The sequence below is a fragment of the Pyxicephalus adspersus genome, chromosome 1 (genome assembly GCF_032062135.1).
Source record: "Pyxicephalus adspersus chromosome 1, UCB_Pads_2.0, whole genome shotgun sequence".
NCBI classification, from domain to species: domain Eukaryota; kingdom Metazoa; phylum Chordata; class Amphibia; order Anura; family Pyxicephalidae; genus Pyxicephalus; species Pyxicephalus adspersus.
Genome location: NC_092858.1, coordinates 33,428,759 through 33,443,569, shown reverse-complemented (window position 1 = coordinate 33,443,569; position 14,811 = coordinate 33,428,759). Strand labels below are relative to the sequence as shown.

Here is a 14,811-nt window from a genome sequence, read left to right as displayed (position 1 = left end):
TGTTATAATTATGCAGCAAGTCAGACTCTTGACTAGGTGTTTTAAGAACTGAAGGACCCAACCTGAACACTTGTCAGAGACAGCAATGCTTCTTTAGGTTTTTCATACAGTAAAAATCAAGGGCCTGAGTGTGATCTACTTACAGGCAGTACACACACCTCTAACTTGTTATAGGCTGTGTTACAGTATACTAACATACATTTTTCAATGCAGGTTTTCTTAAAAGAAAAAAAGTGAGGGAGACTTCTATCACCACCGCCACACTAGATGTGCACATCTTACTAGTACTTCTGAAGTCCCTTTAATGCAAAATAGAGCAGACGTTGCATGGTGATATGAACAACCAACATAGAAGTCATTTGTCCAAGTTGAATACAAAAATATTTACTGATGGCATATCATATAAATACAACGTATGACCAATTATTTTCATTGTACTCTATGGCATTGAATAAATACAAAAGGTCAGTTTTAGGAAGTCAAAGCTTTCCGTGCCATTTCCAATGCTCCTCTTTGGGTCTCATTTCCACCAATGAAGCCAGTGGCATGAACAAAGATGCAACCTGGAATACCACTGACTGAGGAAAGGTCATCTGCCCGCAGACCACGCCAGTCCTCCGGCAGAGAAAGTCTATGGGGAAAATGAAAGGAGATAATAGGTATTGTTTTTACAGAGTTAAAAGGGAATTTTAAATGTGATCAAGTATGTGTGCTATACAAAAATGGATAACTTAACTATTCACCATTACTAACTCCTTTATAAAAATGGTACTTCCTTGTATATTATGTTGTATTGAGATCTTTAGAACAAGTCACTGACCCTTATAAGGAAAAGCAGGCCAACATCATTCTTGCTGAATGCTTATTTCATGTCCAAGACTCAAACTATTAAAACCAAAACCAGCCAGACACATAGCACCTTGAGAGGGAGCCCTGAACACTTCTAGGTGTATGTTCAGTATGACACTGGGTGTTAAAGGGAGGGAGCTGGGGAATCTGTATATCTTATTTAACCTCCTGGGCGTTACACTGATGTCTAGATTTCTGTACCAAAAGCGTTATACTGTTTTTCATGAAATTTTTTTTTTTTAAATTTTAGACCTGTAAGTTAACCTCCCTAGTGTTCTAATTCTGTCATTTTTTGATGCAAAAAGTGATCCTATTTTTTTTGCGTAGAAATTTTTGTTTATATTGTGGGCCTGTAATTCTTAGGATTAACTCCCGGGTATAATTATTATATTAAAAAAAAAAAAACTAAGTAAAATTGGTAAAATGTTTTTTTAAATCATAAAATTGTTTTCCAGATCTGCAACACAAATTCGTAGCCCGTTGTTTTAGTATGAACAGCCAAGTAAAAGTTTGTGAAGAAATTCAGTGATGGCAATATACATAAGCTGGTCAGAAAAAGTCATATTTAAAAAGTATAAATTACCAAAATTGCTAATTCCAGTTTTTGGGAGATGTAGTTACCCAAAAACTTTTTTAATTTTTAGGGAATCTTTTGGCAAAAACTCCAAGCTGAAATTTCGGCGACTGCCCACCTGATGTGGCCAATATGAGGGGAATTAGGGAATGGTTACAGATAGACACAGAGACAGATTTATCAATCTTCAACAGTATCTGAATTAAAGGCTTTGAACAAATCACAGGTGACTACAAGTTTCTAAGCAAGGCTTTTTTGTAAAGAAGGTTCACTGTGTATATTATGTGTGTAAGGCAAGATGATGGCCAGAATCTTAGAATCAGATCCTGGTTCAGACCCATCACTTGATCAGTACAAATTATATTGTCACTTAATGCTACAAGGATGTTATTGTGTTGACAAATCATGTTCTACAACTCACCGATTTTGAAATGTGTTGGGGCCTGTGGGGACACACTGCACCCTCCACTTTCCGCTCTGATCTGGATAAATCACATATTTTATTTGTTTCTCCAGACTTAGTTCCTTCTCCACCTGGAAAAGGTGCTCCTTCCATGGACACCCACCTTGCGCCAAGACGACCACTTCTCCACTGTTATCTACCTGGAAGAAGACAGAAAATCTACTTCACTTGGATTGTGCAGAACAGCTACAAGTCACATATGAATCAGGAGAAAAAAAACATTTTTTTTAACTCATGGCTACTCTTTTGTCTGAGAAAAGAAGTGACCATACAATGATGTCTGAGATTCTAAAAGAAAAAGATACTGCAAATCTTTCACTTATTTACTACTCCAACATGAACATAAAGGAATTAAAATACTTCAAATCTGAATACTTCACACAGCAATGTGGCCTCCACATATGTATGCAACTAAAAGTTCTGTTTTCAGCACAAATTAAGGAAATAGTGTAAATTTGGGGTTTTCTTTTTCCTGGCTAGCTGGTAAAGTGTGAGGAATGTTTTGATTGTTTGTATTCTTTTAACAGCCTTTTTAACTTTAAAAGGCTACCTAAAAAAGAAATAAAGCAGTTGCTATTTTGTTTCTTTTGGATTTGATGCAGAGACACAATAGAGGGATTTAGCTGCCATTGCAGTGTTTGGATTTTGTTGTTTACCTGCACCTTTGATGAATGAGCATCCTTCATGTTTAACTGCTTCATTGCTTTTTAGGTTCTCTAATAGAGTTTCCATAGAAGTATGGGCCACACTTTACAATTGAACCTTAAAGTGTAACTTTAAGATATTTTTGCAAATGTAATAAATTAAGCCCCTACAACCCTTCCCCATTACAGAACAGATCCAGATACTAAACCTGAAGTCTTTCTCCGATAGCTTGCTCTACCAATGCACGGGCCGGTAGCCAGGATCGATGATAGAAGTCCAGACGTGATACAAACTCTGTTCCAGCCAATTCCATAGCCTTTCTAAAGCCAATCTACAAGCCATTGTGTTAAAAAAAAAGTCAAAGTATTTTTTTATACATTTCTTCCATTTATTTTTTTAAATTAATATGCAAGTTTAATTCACAGAAACGAAATAGGAAGTAGTAGGATAGATGTTTTGGCAACTAGTTATTTATTAGCTCAATGTTTTTTGTGAACATGTAAAAGTAGGATTCGACAGGAAAATGTTAGAGCTTTCAAAAACAAAAACAGAAAAAAAAAAAAAAAAGTTACCGATGCGAATTAGGGTTAGTCCCAACCCTAGCCATCTCTGTAAGGTGAGTGGGAAGTCTTTTTTTGGCTGCTGAATTATGTTTTTGCCCATAATTGTAATGTGTTGGTGAAACAAGTAGCTGTTTTTGTGCAGGGAATACCAAAATATAATAAAGGATTGTAATAAAATGTTGTGCCATAGCTCTAGATTCAGTGTATGAAAGATTCCAAACACAGGCAGAATATTCTGGAAGACACAGAAATATTCTGAAAACCATAGCAAGTAGCATTTACGGTGCCCCAATAATGGTTTCAAAAGACAGTGCCAAAAAAGAGCCAAATACCTGCGCTATAATATAGTTCATGCAGATGTGTGAATGGGCCCTAGGAAAGGTTCCAACCAATCAAGCAAAAAAAAATAGAAGTGAGTCATAAACCATGATCATTTTGTATAATATAGACAAAAATGCCTAGTCCTCCTGCCAGTACCCAGGCAACTGCAAAGACCTGTAATTTCTACATGCTAGTAACGTATAAATTAGACCTTTCACGTTAAATAAACCAATAGGTTGGGGGGTAGTTGATGAGGTCTGCAATGGGCTCAGCCATAGTCCATTTAAAATGCATGCATCACCGAAAATCTTACAATAAACTACATATTACCTCTGTGTCCTGGTCGGGTTCATTCCAGCGAGGGTTGAGATGTGCCACCCGTGAACTCAGAGTGGTGGTTACATTGTAGCGCTGCTCTCCATCAAACTGAGATATGCCATTGTCAATAGCATCAATTTCTTCAACAAAGTTTTCATACATCTAAAAGACAACAGGTTAAGATGTTACACCTTCTAGTCACAGCTCCTATTGTACACACATTGAATAGAAGGCACCTATTCAAATGCAAGCCCTGAAGTACGCAGCATGTCTACCTGCATTATACTACATGGCAAGTTAGATGTGAGAACTACAAAACTAAAATCCTTTCTCCCCTGGTATATCATGAATGAACAGTCAACTTCTCAAATCACTGCCATCTCCTACTATACCTGGAAGATTCGTCTAAAGTTAATGTTTTGTGAAAGTCAGATTGACTGCTATAATAAATCTTGTCCCAGTGCGGTTTGCATCTTATAAAAAGTTAATTCAGATAGGCTCTACTCTTCCTCTGGGTCTAAGAAGATGACATTTCTTAACTCTGCAAACCATATCATTGCTTAAAGCATAGCAACAATATAATAATGAAAATGTATATATTAAATTACATTTTGTGAATGTGTGCTTCACTTGCCTTGTCATACAACACAGGTATAATGGGGTCATCTTCTTCCGTATCTAGAAGTGTAGCTAAGATCTGAGATCCAAAGTGGGCATATACCAGGCCGGCACTGCTGAGCTTAGTGACCCATGGCTTGTCAGGATACAAACTATTCATCGTCTCACAGAACGATCTGCAGGGTTTTAAGAACACAAGTTACAAGAAAACAAAAAAATAATGCAGATTATAAGTAATGTTGGATATGTTAATTAACACAGTCCTGAAAAGAACATGTAAACATTTTCATGCAGCTGTGTAATTTAGAACACAATCCAATATTATAAATCCAATATTAGAGTTACCATTTACCTTCAGCCAAAAGCTAATGGCACAACTTACGCAGTGTTGGAATACTAACCAATTCTGCTGCTTTAGCAGAATCTCATCCACATACCTATATTTCTTTCCCTGCAAATTACCTTTTCTACATTCAAGCCAATACTTTGGGAATGGCCCCTAAATGCTAGAGCATTTACATAATGCAGAATATGGTCATACCTCCCAGAATTCTCACTGTTGGAAGATGTTCCTAGGAGCGTTCTCCTTCCATGTGGTCCTGTGCATAGAACTTGGGACTAAACTAAGGAACTACTAGCATCTAAATCACAAGACTCAGAAAGCCCTGCACACCCTAATGCTTTGGAGTGTTGTGTTAACATGTATTATTTCCATCCTAACATGGGTTACAACTTGTTTTTTGTGTTCAAAAGATAATTATTATTACTGAATGGTTCACCTTTCACTTATGACCACAGCATGTTATCCTTTATTACAGGTATGTTTTTTTTTAACACAAACAATATAAATTATTTAAAACTAGTTTAAACGCATTTCCAAATAAATACATGCTGGTGACAAAAGTGACTAAATACCTACCTTTGATGGTGGTCATAACGGTTTCTGGAGGGGTCGTATTCTCCACCTACATCAACCACTACATCACACTGGGACAGTAGCAGAGGGTCCCTTGTTCTTATAATCTCTGCATCCTAAAAAATGGAAATTGTATAAATTTAGAAAACACACTTGTATAAGCAAACGTTAAATACACTTAAAGTGTATGAAAACTTAAGCTGCTCAATTAGTGTCGATAGAAACAATCTTTAATTATCATTTCCAGTGACAAAAGAGTGAAAGATGAATGAACAAGTGCTGTACACACATTGCCGTTTTGTTCTATGAAGAGGGGAGGGGGGAAAAGGAGCGTGAGTAGCACCCCACTAAACTCCTCTTCATTGATTTGTACAGCAGACGTTCTCACATCCATCAGGAGGGATCCATGAACTACTACACTCAGATTCTCTACCGATACAGGGCCAACAGTGAGAATCATCTCATAGGTGTACATGGCCTTACACTGGGGTCCTATGAATCAAACATAACTGTATTATCTCCCACATGCACCACCACTAAGTCCTGACGTCTGTTCACCCCCCAGCTCTATCGGTTATTGTAGACATTGTTATAGCCAATGATACAGCGGGGTCCTCATGTAGGAACGTGACATGCAAAGAGAATATTTTTCTATATAGAGTGTGGAAATGAAGACTTTGCTGACTGCCTAAATATCAGATTAGCCATCCGAGGTGTTTCTGAGCGGAAACCTAATAAGTCTGATCCTGGGAGGACTAATCAGGGAAATACAGCTTGTGGTATTCCTGTGTGATACAACAGGAAGGTGCTGAAAATGCTGGAATTTGTACCTTTATGGATTGTGTAAAACAGCTTTGAAAGCTATTGGTGGAGTTTAAAGGACCATCAGCACAGATAGTACAAGTCCTATTCATACCAGATTGCACTTGTTTGTGTATTAGAGTGAGTTCCAATATACTAGACCTGCCATGAGTTGGTAATGTTATCCAGCAAAGTTTACAGTTTTTACAGACACACAGTCCACCCACTTAACATAAACGCGCATTTACAGCCAAAAACAACACCCCCCTGTGCAGTAATCCTATAGACAATAACCAGAAGTATCTGCCCTTGTAGATAGCTATGGGCTGAAGGTGAGCCTTAAGCGTCATACTGACATCCAATTGATGTCAGAGGACTGTCTATGGAAATAATCTTTCCTGACCATTTCCAGTGACAGATGAATGTATGAGCGCTTTACACAAAGCACTGTTGTGTACTACGGAGGGGGGAGGGGGAAGGATGAACAAGCGGTTTCCCAGTGTGCTCTCCTCTATAGAAATCTAAAATGGTTGCTGTATATTTCCAGGGCAGAATAATGAATGACAATAGGGGATTGCTGTCAGACATTTGTACACTGTTCCTCTTGGACGACTATTATCTGACATGTGTACGTAGCTTTAGTTATCATCCTGGGTGATGCCACATGTAATCATGCACTAGATGATCACTGGACTGTCAGTATCCTGCACTGGGGGGAGAATGGTAATATCCCAACATATTGGGTCTGCCCATATATTTGATTAAAAAAATAATGGCAATTGTATTAAAACCTACATATGCAAGCAAAGCTTGACATGACCCACATGGTGTAGTTTTATCAAAACCCCTTTAAACCATAACAGCTACTAAAAAAGAGAACCCCTCAGGATAAATGTGCAGGCTCTAGAGCGGTCATATTTGTTTTGCCACTTAGTGGGTCAGTGAACATGCAGAATGAAATGTTAAACCATCCTTGGCAGCCTGGACTCGTTTCTGTGTTTCGGTATTCCAACCATGTGAAATGACATTGTTCCCAAAAAATTGTTGGGTACAGTCTGTCCCACATTTGGAATGTGTTTTGCACTTTTATGTGAATGTTAAAGTATAACTTTCAGCAACGAAAAAAAAAAAGTAATAAAATAATAACAATACTTACCCTTACAGGCGTAAAGCCCTCCGATTCTTCCAAATCCAGTAGTTCCCACGCCATTCCAGCTTTCTTTTTGGCATGGACTGGTAGCGGGTGCAGTCATCATACCACACCGTTTATGATATCGGATGAGGAGTCTTCCAAAAAAAAAGAGCTGATCTCACTGCTCATGCGTGGGACTGGCACTTTTTTTACTTTTCATTTGGGATGTGGCATTCTGATTTTGTATGCTTACCATAGAGTCTCATTATTCTTCTATTTTTAGAATGAAGTAAAATTGCTATCTATATATCTGCAATCCCTCCGGGCAGTCCCTGGCTTCTTCTAACACAAAGGTGCCCAACCCTCGCCCCCCGGGCAACATCCAGCCCTCTCCGCTTGTTGTCTAGCAGGGGATCGGGCGCGAGCATCTCCTATGTTTCTCTATGAGATTGTGCTGCCAGGAGAGGGCACTTCCTGAGCATGCTCAGTGTGAGCTCCCTGAGAGTGGGCGCATAATATAGACCTGGCTATCTGCTGCTCCCCCGCCCACCTTGTACTGTGAGATAATCCCAGCAGCAGCATGAGAGCTGAGTCTGTGTCCATGCATTACCTCCATGTATAAACAATCATATCTCCTACACTGAGTGTTATAGAAATGTGATATTTCCAGGGTACAAAAGGGAACCCGAGAGCTGTTACTATACTTAATTTTAGCTCCCTAAACATAACAAGTTGCTAGATACAGGGTCACAAGCATAAAATCCTAATAATAGTCAGTCAGGGATATATTTACATTAAGGGGGCTATTTTAAGACCAGGGTCCCCAAATTAAGTTTGCATGTTGGAGAACCCCTTGGGCCACTCTCAAGGCAATAAACATTAGGATACTGCCTGTCCGAGTGCTGTGGGGCACCTTGAAGTTCACAAAACTTTAAGACTGCATTCAGATTGGCTGTGAGGTGTGTTTACCCCTTCCTCATGCCATGGAACCCTGGCTCGGGAGAGATGCTCAGTACCGCTTACTGTTGGCTGGAATCAAATCTGCAGACGCTGCAGTGTGAGGGACTGAGCGGCTGGTGAGCTGCCTGTCACATATAGCTGGCCATTTACCTTCTCTGAACCCCATTTTCTCTGGAACAGAGGGATGTTGGCAACTGCAAATGTGGGAGCCAGTAGGAAATGCCTTTTGTCCCTCCCCAATAAAATGTTATACCCATCATATAATATACCTGCCCTGTCACACATAGCTATCCCCCTTATTCTTTATAAACCTAACTTTCTCTGTAAGAAAAAGGAAGTTTTACTGCAGGTGCAGGACTCTTGTGGCTAACTCTCCCTAAAATTTCATCACTATGGTGCCATCACAAAATAGAAAAGACAGAAATTAACCGGCCATGAGGTATTAAAATGTTGCATTAACCTTCCCAGCGGTAAAAAAAAGTTGCTAAAAGCAGGAACCCCGAGTCACACTCAGGGTATGTAAACCTATGGAAGTAATAGTAAATACAGCCTTACCTGATCTGCCGGCGTCCTGCGCCGTCCATCACCGCGATCTTGGTCTTCTTCCTCCGGCGTCTTCTGCACACGATGAAGTCACCGGGGGAGTTACCCCGGTGACGTTAATGCGTGTGTACGTTGCCGGTGGGGCAGGGTGGGAAATTCAAAATCCATTTGTATTGCATTCAATAGAAAATAACTGTATTGAATGCAATACATTGGATTTATATGTGTAAAAGCAGTACATGGTAATTCATTAACATTTATTTTACAGTATAATAAAATAGTATGAGTATATTTATTTATTTTAATTTTATTCAATTTATTATTTTTACATGATTTTGTTTTTCAAACTTATTCATACTCATACTATAAAATAAATATACTGTAAAATAAATTTTCATGAAAAACAATGTACCGGTTTTGGACATATAACACCGGAAAGAAATGAACCGCTAGGGAGGTTAATAAAATGGTGAGCGCAGAAATTCTTGATTTGTCATTTCTTTTATTTGTTGCGTGTATGTTACGGTAACTAGAAACATTTCAATTGATTTCATTTTAAATTATAACTATTCTAGTTTTAAACATCTTTAATGTTTGTTTACATTGTGGCCCGTGAGTTTTATCTCAATGTTAACAGCGGAGATGATAAGTTTGGTCACCACTGGCCTAACACATGGAGATCACATTCATCCCTATGGGGAGGGTGGTGTGCTATGGGGACAGATGATAGAAATGAATGGGCCGCAGTCAGTGGAGGGGCAATATGAAGTGAATATAAGTGTATAAAATGAATTGTCCTCATTACAAAGCCCTCTGTGTCATAGTAAAGGTGATAATATGGCAGCTGTCATCTCCATCCCTCGCTTCCCCACTCCCAGGCCTATACAAGGCACTTGTGTGATCATCGTCAGACCCGAGCATTGTGTGCTGCACCTTACAATGTCCCCCTTGCTGCAAAGAAACCAAACACACTCAACCGGGGGTTCCCCGTCCTATCATTCTGCAGGGTGGTGAATATTCTGTCCTGAGGTGAATATCCTACCCCCCCCTGTCCCCCGGACGCCCCGCGGGTGGTCACGTGCTCCTCACCCGGTAGGGCTCCAGCGTCCTGAGCAGGTAACACGCCAGCGCCTCATCGCAGTGAAACGTCCCGTTGTGGGTGCCGATTTTGGGCGCCATGGGTCTTTCCTCCCGCCGTGGCCGCTTCGGATCTTCAGGCATGAGAGAGATGTGACGGCTGACAGCCAGATGGCGGTAACAGGAAAACAGGCGAAACGTGCCGGAGAACAGAGCCCGACACACCATATGGAACCAAATAAAGTGGGAGACCGAGAGGAATAAACGTGTGAACACGGTACTTCCGGTTATCATAGACATTTATGGAGTGCATTGACATGTGATTTTTCGCCCACTTTAATACATCTCTGTAAGAGAGTCAGTGTTATGATATAGGAATAAACATAATGACATGAAGCCAGGGATATAAATGCCTCCATCATCTCTCTGCAACACATAGAATGTGTGAATATTAATACAATCCTGGGAATACCATTTATCTATGTGGATAGAGTAGGGAAGGATCTGCCAAGTTTTTTTTAGATGTTTGAGTGAGAATCATCTAATAGGTGTACATGGCCTTACACTGGGGTCCTATGAGTCAAACATAACTGTATTATCTCCCACATGCACCACCACTCAGTCCGGACATCTGTTCACCCCCCAGCTCTATCGGTTATTGTAGACATTGTTATAGCCAATGATACAGTGGGGTCCTCATGTAGGAACGTGACATTATTTCCCAGCAGATTCTCTGTTTTATGAATGTGATTTTCTCTCTTGATCTTTTCAACCATCGATTGAAATCAATCGTTGAGATCCATGTGCAAATCACTTGTTCAGTTGTTTTTTTTTCAAATGTTTATCATATAACAAAAGGCTATTATTATAAAACAGGGAATCAGATATTCCTTCACTGGTGACAATCAGTTACTGCCATTAAAGATTCCCACCAAGGACCATTTGAAGGAATGCCAGACTCCCTGTTTTATAAAGAGAGCTCAAATAGCAGCTTCAAATTCATTATGTTTGCTGACCAATTGAGTAATGTTTTGCCAGAATAATTTTAATCAACATTATGCCTAAATAAAATGCACTTTTTTTATCAGTTTGATGTTTTCATCTCGTTGATGGAAAATATTTCATATTGTATTGATAGCTTTAGAGCTAAAGGGTTTAGATTTGTTTATATTGTAAGCTCTCGAGGCAGGGTCCTCCCCTCCTTCTGTGTAATTGTTTGTATCTGTCTGTCATTTAAAACCCCTATTAAATGTACAGCATTTAATAGGGGTTGTTGGTTGTTGTCATATGTTGGTGCTATATACATTACAGTTTAATGATGATAATAAATCCAGCTATGAAAGGAGGTCATTGCAGGTAGAGGGGTTGTAAAGTTTCTACGTTCCTTCTGATAGGTAAATATGTAAAAGCAAAGTCCACTCTAACCAACTCTATCAACTCAATGCCTGGAAGAATCAGTGTCTGCCCAGTTCAAAGTGGATCTTAACTGAAAGTTTTTTGAAAAGTTTCAGTTAGTTCCCCAGCATCTGCAACTACTGGGTGTCTTATCAGTGACCCTCGCAGCAATGCCTTAAGCCTGTTGGCACAGGAGGAGATCCAAGTGACATTTCTATATATTATTATAATTACACAGTATTTATATAGTGCCAACATATTACACAGAGCTTTACAAAGTCTTTAGTCATGTCACTAGCTGTCCCTCAAAGGAGCTCACAATGTTATGTCCCTACCATAGTCATATGTCATTACAACAGTCTAAGGCCAATTTTGGGGGAAAGCCGATTAAACTAATGGCATGTTTTTGGAATGTGGGAAGAAACGGGAGTACTCGGAGGAAACCCATACAAACACAAGGAGAACCTTCAAACTCCATGCAGATTGTGTCCTGGCAGAGATTCGAACCTGGGACCTAGCGGTGCAAAAGCCAGAGTGCTAACCACTGAGCCACCATGCATGTATTCTGAAAGACATGACTTTATTTTGATACCTCAAGGTCAAAGACGATGACCAATCTAATTTGGGTGACAGACTCTGACAATTTGTTACTTTCAGCACCGAAGTGCAGGTCCCTGTTACTACGCTGGTCTGCAGGACTGGGTTGCACATTGTTGCGGTAGAGAAGTTTAGTGGACAATGCTAGCATTGAGGTACACCGCATTAACATCCTAGAACTTAGGGAAACTTTGAATAAGCCTTTAACCTTTAACCCCCCTAGCGGTCGCATTCCTTCCAAATTTCCATACAAAAAGCGGTACAATTGTTTGCATGGAAATGTATTTTTCATTGTAGGCTGTAAATCTTAGGCATAACTCACTGATATTTAACAAATTTAATAATAAACTTTAAATAAAACACAAAAATCTGTTAAAAAAAATATTTAAACATGTAATGTAACTGTATAGTAGCATATAATGTGTATATATATAATATGAATATTTCTTTGTATTAGACTCAATACAGCTATTTTGTATTGAATCCAATACAAGATGATTTGAATTTCCCTGCCTCACGGACGCATGTACCGCCATCATTGGGAAACCCCGTAGATCGAATCTGTACTTCGCGGCTGGAGATCAGAGGAAGCAGGCGTGTCTCCAGGACCTGCGGGGACGAGGAGGACGCCGGGGGATAACGACGAAACAAGGTATATGGATTATTATCCTGCTTTTAGGTACCCCGCGTCTGACTCAGGATTACCGCTTGTTGCAAGTAAAATCGACCCCGAGTCAGACTCGGGATTACTGCTGGGTGGGTGGGTGGGGGGGATTTAAACCTCTTCTTTAAGGTCGGAAAAGGTCCTTTTGGGATGTCATGTGCAGCCTGCCAAGCAAGGCAAATGTATGGTCCTCCTTGAAAAGGCCTCTTTATTCTTCATATGGGCAGAACCATGTAGTATGTAGCTCACAGCATTTTGCATTGCAGGTCTGGACACTAGTCAGGTGGATATGATCAGCTCATCCTTTGCAGAACTCAAGGAATTATTGCTGAAAAGCTCTTATATCAACACAATCTTTAACAAATGGAGGGACCCAGCTATTGATTTCATTTTTAAGATAGTGGAATTACCAAGTTGCAGGCCAACAAAAGTGTTTCTTGAAAATACTATAAGCAACCAGAGATAAACGGAAAGCAGCAGAGGACATGTTAGGCAAGAACAATACTTGTGCCCACTATTGTCTATAGCTGTGACCATAGTAGTAAATGTTGGATCAGGATATTGTGGCAATAAGGTTTGTGTGCCGAGGAACAAATTTAGATCAAACCACTGCATATTACTGCATGCTCTTCTCATGTTTTCTTTCTGCTTATTGAGATTGTTTTACTTTGCCAAAGAATGCAATGTGAACCCAAATGAATTGCTGCATTCATTTGTTTCACATTGTTTCACTGTGCCAGAGAATGCAATCAATATATCAATAGCTCTAATATAATTCCTGATTATTGGGTTTACCTTTCAGTATATACTCCACGGGGTAGCTGCAATTCATATTAAGAATTATTTTGGGGGCCAAAAAAAAAGGACATGCCAGGCTAGAGTTTAACACCCCTGATCTATATGTTCCCTTCAGTGCATTTCGTTGTGAAGAGAGACCTGAAAATGTGGGAGGAGCAAGCAGAAGCAATTGCATTGGTTTCATGGTGGCTTAGATGCCTACAGTCCTTGTTGTGGCGCATAAAGACTCAAGATGCAAAGCTAAATCCCACAAGCCACTTCAGCTAAAATAAAGGCTCCTCTGCAAACAAGTGGTGTTGCTCTTTCAGGATGCCCAGGATACTTTAAAGTCAAGTTGTAAGAAAAAAATCTTTACTGTGCGCCACCACAAAACAGCACACCTACAAACATTCTAAACAGTATCTAGATAAGCCCCAAAACTTCTGGAACAAAGTCTTTTGAAATAATACAACTAAAGCTCAACTTTATGGTCACAACTTTAAATGGTTGTGACATTTGCTTCAGTTCTGGCACCTGCAAAGGAAACTGGGATTGCCGGGATCTTACAGTTCCACAGATGGAGGCGGGTAAGAATGCTTTTTGCAGAAAGGACATTGCTCATTGCTTTATGCAATACTGACCTGCCTGATCTGAAATGTTTTAAAAATGGAACTTTAATTCTGCATTAATCTGGAAAATGATAACCACACCAATATTGTTTTAACCAGTTTTATTTGTTGCTATGAACAGATTGTGGCACACAGGAGCAGTGGCATTATGGCATCTTTCACTTTATGGGTAATAGTTCTGGTAGAGGTCATTTATAGGGCAGAGAGTTGGGCATCTCAGAATGTGTTGGATATAACAGATGGATATGGCAGCCAAAGCAGAAATGATTGGGTTCCTCCATGCTACCTTTCTCTGTTCAGCATTTGCAGATATCTGAAGAATATTTTTGGCAACTCCACCTGGTTTATTTACTTATCATTGCTACATATCTCCCATTTATGAGGACATGGGACAGGGCTAGGACTATTGTGGCAAGTATTTTAAAATCAATATATTATGTGTTCTGTTTAGACATGCAATCTGTCTAGACATCAGGCATGAGATTTCTGCTAGGCATCACCATTTTGGATGTTAACTGGCCAAACAAACTCAGAGATGTCTCCCAAGTGTCATTTCCCTTCACACAATCTCCCAAAGCTACATAAAAAATTCAAGTAGGGATGTAATAGAGGGTAGAAATGTCCCATGTCCCAGAAGAGACAAGGCTGTGATGTGTATGGAGGAGGGAGCTTTAATTCTCCTGCATATGATCACATATCCACAAAGGTGTATAAGTGATCAGGCTTTGCTGGATCACAGGGTCTCCCAATGACACCTGATTGTCATCCCATTAACCAAAAACCACAAAAACTGATCTAAATTATAGTGTATGGTAATCCTTTGGATTCACGTTTTCCACATGCAGATATGTTATGGAATATTTTTGCACAATAGGAACATCTTTTTTAGCTTTTTAACTGTTCTTTACTTGTTCTATGTTTATAAAACCTTTGGGTATATATAAGCCGTGTTCATACAGACATAAAAAA

At 39.6% G+C, this 14,811-nt stretch overlaps 1 protein-coding gene across 1 annotated transcript; it reads right to left on the bottom strand.

Annotated features, from left to right (window-relative positions):
- Positions 1-358: 358 nt before the first annotated feature.
- On the bottom strand, positions 359-10,030 carry MYG1 (MYG1 exonuclease). Its single transcript, XM_072405936.1, has 7 exons — positions 9,793-10,030; positions 5,271-5,383; positions 4,368-4,527; positions 3,746-3,895; positions 2,740-2,862; positions 1,845-2,026; positions 359-631 (listed from the first exon to the last, which is right to left on the bottom strand). Exons 1-7 carry the CDS (start codon positions 10,006-10,008, stop codon positions 472-474), a joined length of 1,104 nt encoding a protein of 367 aa, XP_072262037.1. The 5' UTR covers positions 10,009-10,030; the 3' UTR covers positions 359-471.
- Between the last annotated feature and the right edge of the window lie 4,781 nt (positions 10,031-14,811).

Excerpts from the sequence above, each read along its gene's own strand:
- MYG1 (XM_072405936.1), bottom strand. The coding sequence starts at position 10,008 with ATGGTGTGTCGGGCTCTGTTCTCCGGCACGTTTCGCCTGTTTTCCTGT. Across the intron at positions 5,384-9,792 it reads GGACGCTGGAGCCCTACCGG|GATGCAGAGATTATAAGAAC; the intron begins GTGAGGAGCACG and ends TCCATTTTTTAG. Across the intron at positions 632-1,844 it reads CCCAACACATTTCAAAATCG|ACTTTCTCTGCCGGAGGACT; the intron begins GTGAGTTGTAGA and ends TTTTCCCCATAG.